The following is a 10,804-nucleotide window of genomic DNA, read 5'->3' on the forward strand; positions in this document are numbered from 1 at the left end:
GGTGACTGAGCACTGGCCCAGGCTGCCCAGAGGGGCTGTGAAGGCTCCTTCTCTGAAGATATTCCAGACCTGCCTGGCCGCGGTGCTGTGCAGCCTGCTCTGGGTGACCCTGCTTCGGCAGGGGGCTGGGCTGGGGGATCCCCAAGGGCCCTGCCATCCCCTGCCGCTGGGATTCTGGGGTTCTGTGAGTGCGCTGGTGTCATTCTTCCGTGCTTCATAGAAGGCGGCTTTGGCCGAGGGTCGACCTTCACAAATTCACAGTTCGCTTGCCAGAGCCCGCTGGGGCCTGGACCTTTTGAATTTCGGCCTTCGGCTTTGGCTCTCTGCGGCGCTGAGGAAGAGCAGCGCTGCAGCTCCGAAGCCTGGGGCGGGCAGGGAAAGCTTGCACCCTCGCGGATTTTTTTTTTCTTCCCCAGGACTTGGAACTAACAAGGCTTTTCCCAACCAGCTGCCTCTCGGCGTGCGGAATGAGGGAAAAACCCCTCCAAGGAGAACCGGTGAGCACCGGAGAACACTTTGTGAGGGTTTTTTTTCTCCTTTGTATCCACCATCTCGCACGCTGCGCGACGCCGGCGTTCGCTGCGCGGAGAAAACGGACGCGGGGTAGAGCTCTAACGTCTCGCTCCTTCTCCACAGGGCCGAAGCGGAGCGGTGCCGGGAGGCATCCCGTACCGAAGGCCGAATCGTCCCAGGCCCACGGCCGATCTCTCGGAAGAGGAAACCAAAAGAATCGCCAGGATCTTCTCTGCTCAGCTGTCCAAGAAGGAGTAGCGCTGGCGAGAGGCCGGCGGCTGCTTCCCGAGCCGCGGCCCAACACGGCGGCAAAGGCCGAGTCCTCCGGGAAGAGGAGGTGGAAGCCGTAGGTTTCGGGCTCTGATTTTTAATTTGCTTGGTTGGTGTCCCCTCAGCGGGACCTGAAGCCCGGCGGCCGACCACGGGGAGCTGAGCGAGCGTTGTGTCCTGCGAGGGCAGGTCCCCGCTGAGACTCACCGCTCCGGTGACCAACAAGCTGATGTTGGCTCTCCAGAAGCTCCATTTCTCAGATTTATTCGTATGAACTTTCTCTGTTTAACCTTCTTTTGTACTTCTGGAGTGAACACAAAGCATCCCGGTGTGAGACGGCTCCTTGGGTGGAGCAGAGCGGGAGTTTGCCGTCCCAGCGGCGAGCAGTGACCTGTTGCCTCCCCGCTGTGAAGACGAGCTCCCTCCCTGGTGGCCTTTCAAAAATCCTTGGTGGGAAGCGTAATTCTCCGCTTCTCGAGGAACGCGTGTGCCCGAGCTGCTCCTGTAAATATGGGCCAAGGGTACTGCAACGTCCTGACGTGTGTACAAAAGGGTTTTACTACAAATATGTAACTTTTTTTCTATCCTAAATTATTTTTGTACATTTTTATGTCAGGTACCTTTTGGGTAACGGACTTTGGTACAAACCAAGCTAAGTTATTTTTGTACTGCTCTCCAGTCTTTGCCTTTCAATAAAATTCCCCCGGTTTCTTGCTGGCTGCTGCAAGGTGCCCCGAGCCGGTGGGCACCGGGCGGACGGGACCCCTTCCCCTGGAGAAACTCCTTCCCCCGGGGACGGCGCAGGTCCGCGGCCGGGCAGGGGGCACGCGGGAAGCTCGCCGCGTTGCAGACAGATGATGGCCGGATAGCGCAGCCGGCGCGGAACGAGTCGGACCTCGGAGGCGAGCGGGTGCTCCGAATTCAAGCTCCTTTTCACACCATGCTTTGAATTCAGGATTTAAAGAACGGAAGTGGCAGCATCCCTGTTTCCTCCCGCCTCTGCAGGGTTGGTTTTTCACAGGGGAAATCCTGAATGCGTCACTCGCTGCTGACGACTCGCCCGTGCTGCGTTAGACCCCGGTGGGGAAAATCTCTTGGGCCCTGCCTTGGGCCTCATCTGGAGTACTGTGTCCAGTTCTGGGCTCCCCAGTTCAAGAAAGATGAGGAGCTACTGGAGAGAGTCCAGCGGAGGGCTACGAGGATGAGGAGGGGACTGGAGCATCTCTGCTACAAGGAGAGGCTGAGGGAGCTGGGCTTGTTCAGCCTGGAGAAGAGAAGGCTGCGAGGGGACCTTAGAAATGCCGATAAATCTCTTCAAGGTGGGTGTCAGGAGGACGGGGCCAAGCTCTTTCCAGTGGTGCCCAGCGACAGGACAAGGGGCAACGGGCACAAACTGAAGCCGAGGAAGTTCCAGCTGAAGACGAGGAAGAACTTCTTCCCTCTGAGGGTGACGGAGCCCTGGCCCAGGCTGCCCAGAGGGGCTGTGGAGTCTCCTTCTCTGGAGATATTCAAGACCCGCCTGGTCAAGGTCCTCTACAACCTACTGTAGGTGACCCTGCTTCGGCAGGGGGTTGGACTGGGTGACCCACAGAGGTCCCTTCCAACCCCAAACATTCTGTGATTCGGTGCCCGCACGCTGCCGCAGAGCTCGGAGCCTCCCGCCAGCCGCCCGAAGCGGGGCCATCAGCGCGGCCCTGTGACTCCCGGCGAGGGCAGCTGGGTCGTGAACACGGTCACGGAGGAGGTGATGATGTCGACAGCTGAGTTGCATCTGAGGTATGAGATCAACAGCTTCTTCCCCTTGCGTTTGGGTCAGCGGTGGAGCATGGGCCAGGAAAACGAGCAGGCAGCGAGCCGGAGAGGGGAGTTGGCGCCGGACAAGCTGCCTGGAGCCCGATGGATGCAGCAAAGGCAGCGTCAAACCAGCTCAGAATCGCTCTTGCGTGCGGGCGGGCAAGAGCCGAGGCTTTCTGCACAGCGAGGGGGACGTGCGGGCTGCCGGGAGCGCGTCGCGTGGCGGGGGGTGCCTGTAGTGCGGGATGGCTCCCGGGGACAGACGGGGCGAGTTTTAAGAAAACGGAGAAGAGGCATTTCTTGAATCTCCGAATCATTAAGGCTGGAAAAGACCTCCAAGATCATCAAGTCCAACTGCCAACCCAACCCCACCATGTCTGCTCAACCATGTCCCCAAGGGCCACATCCACATGGTGTTTGAACCCCTCCAGGGTTGGGGACTCCACCATTGCCCTGGGCAGCCTGGGCCAAGGCCTGACCACTCTTGCAGGAAAGAAATTTTTCCCAATATCCAATCTGAACCTCCCCTGACGCAGCTTGAGGCCATCTCCTCTCATCCTGTCGCTGGTTCCTGGGGAGAAGAGACCAACCCCCCCTCACTACACCCTCCTGTCAGGGAGCTGTAGAGAGCGAGAAGGTCTCCCCTCAGCCTCCTCTTCTCCAGACTGAGCAGCCCCATCTCCCTCAGCCGCTCCCCATCAGACTTGTTCTCCAGACCCCTCCCCAGCCTCGCTGCCCTTCTCTGGACACGCTCCAGCCCCTCAATGTCCTTCCTGGAGTGAGGGGCCCAAAACTGAACACAGCACTCGAGGTGCGGCCTCACCAGTGCTGTGTCCAGGGGCACGATCCCCTCCCAGGATTACGGCTGCGGGGTCCATGCCGGGGTCGAAGGGCTCCGACCTGCCCCGCTCTGCCACCAAACCATCATCGCAAAGCCCTGGGCACTCGTTGCCTGCGCCGCGCCCTTCCCAGCACGTGTTTAGCCTAAAAATCCGCACCCGTGGGTGCTGGAGGTCGGGGCAGGACCCCCCCTCCCAACCCGAGCCCTGTGGGGGAGCGGAGGGTTGGAAACACAGCAGCCCCGTCACGAGTGCTGGGTGGCCCCACCGTCACCGTCTCAAATGCCAGCGGGGGAACTGGGTTTGGCTGTCACCCGACGCCCGCGGCCGCTGGAATGTCCTCCCGCGCGCGATATAAGGCGAGGGCCAAGGCGCCGGCAGCCGGGCGATGGCTGCGCGGCGAGGGGCGTGAGGCAGAGGACGCGGTGCCGAGGTCCCACGGTGCGGCCCCGGGGAGGTCACGGCGGGGGAGAGGCTTTCACCCAGCTCCTCTGTTTTGCCCTGGGTGGGACTGGACGGGGTGGGGGGGGACATCGGTGAACCCCGTGCCGAGCGAGGACGCCCCGAGCCTCGGCTTCCCCCGGGCTGCGGGCGAGGAAATGGGAAATTTGGCTTTCGGGGTTGTCCGAAGTTGTCCCACAGCCATCGCGTCCCTAAACCGGGCTCCCCCTTTTTCCTCCCAGCGCCCACCCCACCACGATGGTGGGTCTGAAGCCCCCCGAGGTGCCCCCGACAGCCGCCGTGAAGTTCTTCAGCGCGGGGACGGCCGGCTGCATCGCCGACCTCGTCACCTTCCCCCTGGACACCGCCAAGGTGCGGCTGCAGGTACGATCCCCACCTCCGGCCCCCCGCAGCGGTGGGGTGACAACCCCCCCCCAAACCCCCATCACCCCATTTCTGCATCCCGCAGATCCAGGGCGAGGTGCGGATCCCCCGCGGCGCCGGCACCGTGCAGTACCGGGGCGTTTTGGGGACGCTGAGCACCATGGTGAGGACGGAGGGACCCCGCAGCCTGTACAGCGGGCTGGCGGCCGGCCTGCAGCGCCAGATGAGCTTCGCCTCCATCCGCATCGGGCTCTACGACTCCGTCAAGCAGCTCTACACCCCCAAGGGTGCCGAGAGTGAGTGGCCAGCGGGGGGGGGTCGGGACCCTGTCCCCAAAGCAACGACCCTCTCCCGGGGGAGGGGGTCCCCAAACTGCTCACCCCCCAGGGGTCCCGACGGGGTGGGGGGTTCCTGGGTGTGCTGGTGGACAACAGGTTGACCATGAGCCAGCAGCGTGCCCTGGCTGCCAAGAAGGCCGATGGGATCCTGGGGTGCATCAGGAGGAGTGTGGGCAGCGGGGCGAGGGAGGTTCTCCTCCCCCTCTGCTCTGCCCTGGTGAGGCCCCATCTGCAGTGCTGTGTCCAGTGCTGGGTTCCCCAGTTCAAGAAAGATGAGGAGCTACTGGAGAGAGTCCAGCGGAGGGCTACGAGGATGGTGAGGGGACTGGAGCATCTCTCCTACGAGGAGAGGCTGAGGGAGCTGGGCTTGTTCAGCCTGGAGAAGAGAAGGCTGCGAGGGGACCTTAGAAATGCCTACAAATATCTGCATGGTGGGGGTCAGTAGGATGGGGCCAGACTCTTTCCAGTGGTGCCCAGCGACAGGACAAGGGGCAACGGGCACAAACTGAAGCCGAGGAAGTTCCAGCTGAACCCGAGGAAGAACTTCTTCCCTCTGAGGGTGATGGAGCCCTGGCCCAGGCTGCCCAGAGGGGCTGGGGAGTCTCCTTCTCTGGAGATATTCAAGACCCGGCTGGATGCGGTGCTGTGCCGCCTGCTCTGGGTGACCCTGCTTCGGCAGGGGGTTGGGCTGGGGGATCCCCAGGGGTCCCTGCCAACCCCGACCATCCTGTGATTCTGGGATTCCCAGCGCCTGCCCTCTCCAGGCGCAGGGCTGGGGGCGCGGGTGCTGGCGGGCTGCACCACGGGCGCGGTGGCGGTGACGTGCGCCCAACCCACCGACGTGGTCAAGGTGCGGTTCCAGGCCAACGGGGCGCTGCCGGCGGGCGCCCGGCGGTACAGCGGGACGGTGGACGCCTACTGCACCATCGCCAGGGAGGAGGGCGTCCGCGGGCTGTGGCGAGGTAGGGACGGAGGAGAACTGGGACGGGGACTGGGAAGGGGTGGGAATGGGGACACCCACCTGGGATGCCACCACCCTCCTGCACAGGGACGCTGCCCAACATCGCCCGCAACGCCATCATCAACTGCGGCGAGCTCGTCACCTACGACCTCGTTAAGGACGCGCTGCTGCGGGCGCAGCTGATGACAGGTGAGGACGGCGCTGGGGAGGGGACACACAGCCGGGCGCCGTCCCCCTCCCCACGACGCTCAGCTCTGCCCTGCAGACAACGTCCCCTGCCATTTCGTGGCTGCCTTCGGCGCCGGCTTCTGCGCCACGCTGGTGGCGTCGCCGGTGGACGTGGTGAAGACGCGGTACATGAACGCCGGCCCCGGGCAGTACCGCAACGTGCTCAGCTGCCTCCTCGCCCTGCTGATGCAGGACGGCCTCGCCGGCTTCTACAAGGGGTGAGCTGGGGGACGTCGTGCTGACACCGACGCCGCGCTTCACCCCGCGGCATCGCCCGGCGCTCCCGGCCATCCCGACGCCGGCGGCTGCTCTTCCCGGCGCAGGTTCGTCCCGTCCTTCCTGCGGCTCGGCTCCTGGAACATCGTGATGTTCGTCTCCTACGAGCAGCTGCAGCGCGCCGCGGTGCTGGCACAGTCCTGACCCGCCCCGGCCCCTCTCGTCAGCGTTGGCGAGACGCAAGAGTAAATTACATTAATTGGCGAAGCGGTGGGAGAGCAGCGATGGCCAACGCCCCCAGCCCGACGGAGACTCCGGAGAGGGAGCGATGAGACGGACGGAGAAACGACGAGAAGGTTTCCGGAGAGAAGTTTAAGGTGGAAAAAAAGGAAAAAAAAAATACAGGTTTTTTTTTTTCCAGCTGGGAAGAGCAGCGCTTCCCGGCAGCGGTGGGACCGAGCCGGGTGACGTGGTCATTCCTGCAATTCCTTCCAATAAACCGCCCCTATGGGGTGCGAGCGCAGCAGGGCTCCTTGCTTTGCTTCAGGGGGGGATTTTATTTTGATCTCCCGATAGAAAAAGGCAAATCCGAAAGCAAAAGAGGCGCTCGAAGTCTTCCCAGGGTGTGGCGGAGAGGGTTTCCAAGTAGGATGAAATACGGCCACAACCGCTGCCCCGGGGGGGGACGCTGCCCCCTCCATGCCCTCAGCTCGGTTTCACCCCGCGGCGATGCCACAAAATCCAGATTTTCTCCCGTTCTCTTCCTGAAAAGGCTACAGGGTGGAGGGGGTTGAAAAAAAACAGGATTTCTGCCCACATTCCTGCAGCTCAGCTCCTGGAATGCCGTGATGTTTGTCACCTATGAGTTGGTGACACGGGGCCCGACGGCCACTGGCAGGAGCGCAGCGAGGGTTTGAGTAAATCCTGCGGTCTTTTTTTTTCCCTGGTTTTGTCCTTGCCCTCACGTCCCTGCATAGTCACCCCCGAACCACAGTCTTGTTCAACTTCGTCGTCAATGACCTGGATGAAGAGTTAGAGTGGACCCTCAGCAAGTTTGCTGATGACACCAAACTGGGAGGAGTGGTGGATGCACCGGCAGGCTGTGCTGCCATCCAGCGAGACCTGGACAGGTTGGAGAGTTGGGCACAGAGGAACCTGATGAGGTTCAACAAGGGCAAGGGCAGGGTCCTGCACCTGGGGAGGAACAACCCCAGGCACCAGTACAGGCTTGGGGTGGACCTGCTGGAGAGCAGCTTTGGGGAGAGGGACTGGGAGTGCTGGTGGACGACAGGGTGACCATGAGCCAGCAGCGTGCCCTGGGTGCCAAGAAGGCCAATGGGATCCTGGGGTGCATGAGGAGGAGTGTGGGCAGCAGGGCGAGGGAGGTTCTCCTCCCCCTCTGCTCTGCCCTGGTGAGGCCCCATCTGCAGTGCTGTGTCCAGTTCTGGGCTCCCCAGTTCAAGAAAGATGAGGAGCTGCTGGAGAGAGTCCAGCGGAGGGCTACGAGGATGAGGAGGGGACTGGAGCATCTCTCCTACAAGGAGAGGCTGAGGGAGCTGGGCTTGTTCAGCCTGGAGAAGAGAAGGCTGAGAGGGGACCTTAGAAATGCCGATAAATCTCTTCAGGGTGGGTGTCAGGAGGACGGGGCCAGACTCTTTCCAGTGGTGCCCAGCGACAGGACAAGGGGCAACGGGCACAAACTGAAGCCGAGGAAGTTCCAGCTGAAGATGAGGAAGAACTTCTTCCCTCTGAGGGTGATGGAGCCCTGGCCCAGGCTGCCCAGAGGGGCTGGGGAGTCTCCTTCTCTGGAGATATTCCAACCCCGGCTGGATGTGGTGCTGTGCAGCCTGCTCTGGGTGACCCTGCTTCAGCAGGGGGTTGGGCTGGGGGATCCCCAGAGGGCCCTGCCAACCCCACCATGCTGGGATTCTGTGAACCGTCGCTGCTCCCATGCAGGAGTGGAGCTGGGAGTACTGCAACCCTCCCCCCCCCCCCCAAATCCTCCAGCCCCCCTTCTGGGGTGGCAGGGATGGAGCAGACTCCTCGCTGAGGCCCAGGAGAAACAGGGTGCATTTCACGGTGCTGGGTGCCGGGAACCCCCTCTACCTGCTCCCAGGGCTTTATTGGAGGGAGGGCGGAGGCCGTCGCTCCCTAGGACAGGAGAGCGCTTCTCAGGAGCGTCTTCTTCTCCGGCGTGAGCTTCTTGGGAAAGCAGATGTTGAAGTAGATGAGGAGGTCACCTCTGCGCCGGGGGTCCTGGAGCAGCGGCATCCCCTCCCCCGGCACCACTTTGCAGTACGTGGGGCTGCGAAGGGAAGGACGGAGCTGGGAGGAGCCGCGGGACCCAGCTCCCCGACCGCAGAGCCCCCCCATCCCCGCACGCTTCCCAGCGGGTTTCTCAGGGCGAGGTTGCTCCTCCAGCTCCAAGCGGAGGCCTGCCTTGTGTCCCCAGGCTCCTCGGGTCTTCCACCCACCCACACCAAGCCCTCTCCCAGAAGATCAGCCCGTGGTGGGCACCCTCCTCCTCCAGGCTGGTTTCCCCCCAGCCCCACAGCTCCTGGAAAAGCTTTGGAGCACCAAAATCGCGCTAATTCCGGCAACGGGGACGTGCTCGGGAAGCGCCGAGCTCTCACCGGGGAGCAGCGCGCCAACGCCGAGTTTCCTCCCAAGTGCCCCGTCCGCCTCCTCGGCCACCGCGCCGGCCCCGCAGCCGCTTGCCCCACGGCGCTTACTCCACGATGTCGTTGATGGGGATGTTCAGCAGCCTCCCGTCCAGCGTCCTCACCTCCACCGCGCAGCCGACCAGCGCCTGCAAGGCACACAGCGGGTCCCGCAGCTGCCACGCACAGCCCCAGGGGGCAAACGTAAGCCGGGGCCGGCTCCGGCCTCTCGCTTGGGCTCTTTACCTTCCCCAGGGGGACGGTGGCGATGTACACGAGGTTGTCGTTGGCTCTTTTGAACCTCGGGTGGGGTTTCTCCTGGACAATGAAGGTGATGTCAGCTGGAATGACGTTTGGGCCCTAAAATTGAGAGGAAAAAAAACCCCAAAAATGAACATCGTGTGGAGTTTCTCCTGCACAACGAAGGTGATCTCAGCTGGAGTGATATTTGGGCCCTAAAATTGAAGGGGGAAAAAAACCAAACCAAAAACTAACATCACGTAGAATTTCTCCTGGACAATGAAGGTGATGTCAGCTGGAATGATGTCTGGGCCCTAAAACTGAGGGGAAAGAAAACCCCAAAAACGAACATTGTGTGGAGTTTCTCCTGCACAACGACGGTGATGCGAGCTGGGGTGATGTTTGGGCCCTAAAATTGAGGGGAAAAATAAGATATCTGGATTTTTTCGGTCTAAACCATATGATCTTACAGAGGGAAAGGTGACACGAATGCCTGTCCCTTGGTGGCTGCTTTCAGCTGGCTACGGAGAAGGGGAAGGTGTTTTGTTCATTTAATAAAACAAAACGGCCAAGAGAAATCAGACCGGGGTTCACAAAGGTGACACCATGCAGCAAACCACCCCTTTTCAATTCTGTTTTTAACCATCCTACGGAAAACCCGGGCAGGAAGGGTTCCTCAGCGCGTTTCTGAGCGCGGTGACGCTGGATCGCCCCGTTCGCCGCGCTGCCGACCGCCCGCAGCAACGGGCAACCCGCAAAGAGCTTCCGCCAGGGTCGTTACCTGGTCTCCTTCCTTCTCGAAGGTGATCCTGGTGCCCTGCTTCCAGCCCGGCTGCACGTCGATCGTGAGGATTTTATCTCTGATGGTGCTCGTTTGGCCGTCTTCGTTCATCACCTGGGGGGTAGATGAGGGGGTGAGCAGAACCGGGTGCCCTTGGGAGAGGTTGGGTCTGCGGCCAGGTGGGAGCTCGGCTCGGCCGGCAGAGCAGCCAGCACCGGGCTCCGGTTCCCCCAGCCCGGATGAGGACCCTGCGGTGCCGGACACGGCCCGGCTGGTGGGGCAGCCACCTCCAGGCTGTCACAGAATGGTTTGGGCTGGAAGGGACATGGCAAGGCCATCCAGTCAAGGCCCCTGCCACAGGCAGGGACATCTCCAACTGGATCAGGTCGCTCAGAGCCCTGTCCAACCTGGCCTGGAATGTTCCCAGGGATGGGGCATCGACCACCTCTCTGGGCAACCTGGGCCAGGGCCTCACCACCCTCACCATAAATTAATTTCTCCTCATATCCAGTCTAAATCTCCCCTCTTTTAGTTCAAAACCGTTCCCCTTGTCCTATGCTACAGGCCCTGCTGAAACGTTTGTCCCCAGCCCCCTTTAAGCACTGGAAAGCTGCCTTCTCTTCCCCAGGCTGAGCAGCCCCAGCTCTCCCAGCCTTTCCTCCCAGCAGAGGGGTTCCAGCCCTCGCATCATTGCTGGGGCCTCCTCTGGCCCCGCTCCCACAGCTCCAGCTCTGTCCTGTGCTGAGGGCTCCAGAGCTGGACGCAGGACTCCCGGGGGGTCTCAGCAGAGCGGGGCAGAGGGGCAGAATCCCCTCCCTCACCCCGTGCCCACGCTGCTGGGGATGCAGCCCAGGGCACGGTTGGCCTTCGGGGCTGCCAGCGCACACTGCCGGGTCCTGGCCAGCTTCTCATCCCCCAGCACCCCAAGTCCTTCTCAGCAGGGCTGCCACCCCACCGAGGGACAACACAGAGAGGTGATCTGTGACGCCATGGTGCCCAAAGACAGGGTTGTAGCTGCTCTGCTCATCCAGCCACACGTGAGCCAGTGGCGACAAGGACGGCTCCTGCTCCACAGCTAGGCAGCTGCAGGTACAAATGGGATCAGATCAAGCAGGAGAAACTCAGGGCTGGAACCAGGA

The 10,804-nt window shown here is 62.0% G+C and overlaps 1 protein-coding gene across 3 annotated transcripts; it reads left to right on the top strand.

The window, feature by feature from the left end:
• The first annotated feature begins 670 nt into the window (after positions 1-670).
• On the top strand, positions 671-6,507 carry LOC142360623 (putative mitochondrial transporter UCP3). 3 transcript variants are annotated; one of them, XM_075414895.1, is made up of 7 exons: positions 671-2,559; positions 4,100-4,241; positions 4,327-4,537; positions 5,344-5,541; positions 5,628-5,729; positions 5,806-5,986; positions 6,092-6,275. In XM_075414895.1, the coding sequence occupies exons 1-7, from the start codon at positions 2,531-2,533 to the stop codon at positions 6,186-6,188; spliced, it is 960 nt and encodes a 319-aa protein (XP_075271010.1). In that variant the 5' UTR covers positions 671-2,530; the 3' UTR covers positions 6,189-6,275. The 3 variants fall into 3 exon arrangements, with proteins under 3 accessions (XP_075271010.1, XP_075270994.1, XP_075271001.1); XM_075414879.1 differs by having other exon boundaries at positions 4,100-4,229; positions 5,628-5,986; positions 6,092-6,507; XM_075414886.1 differs by lacking the exon at positions 671-2,559 and adding an exon at positions 3,802-3,857 and having other exon boundaries at positions 5,628-5,986; positions 6,092-6,507.
• Positions 6,508-10,804: the final 4,297 nt, after the last annotated feature.

This window comes from Opisthocomus hoazin, chromosome 1 (assembly GCF_030867145.1).
Source record: "Opisthocomus hoazin isolate bOpiHoa1 chromosome 1, bOpiHoa1.hap1, whole genome shotgun sequence".
NCBI lineage: Eukaryota > Metazoa > Chordata > Aves > Opisthocomiformes > Opisthocomidae > Opisthocomus > Opisthocomus hoazin.

Bases quoted from the DNA above. Each gene is read 5' to 3' on its own strand.
- LOC142360623 (XM_075414879.1), top strand. From the start codon at position 2,531: ATGATGTCGACAGCTGAGTTGCATCTGAG. The intron at 4,538-5,343 runs GTGAGTGGCCAG...TGCCCTCTCCAG, and splicing joins CACCCCCAAGGGTGCCGAGA to GCGCAGGGCTGGGGGCGCGG. The intron at 5,987-6,091 runs GTGAGCTGGGGG...TTCCCGGCGCAG, and splicing joins CTCGCCGGCTTCTACAAGGG to GTTCGTCCCGTCCTTCCTGC.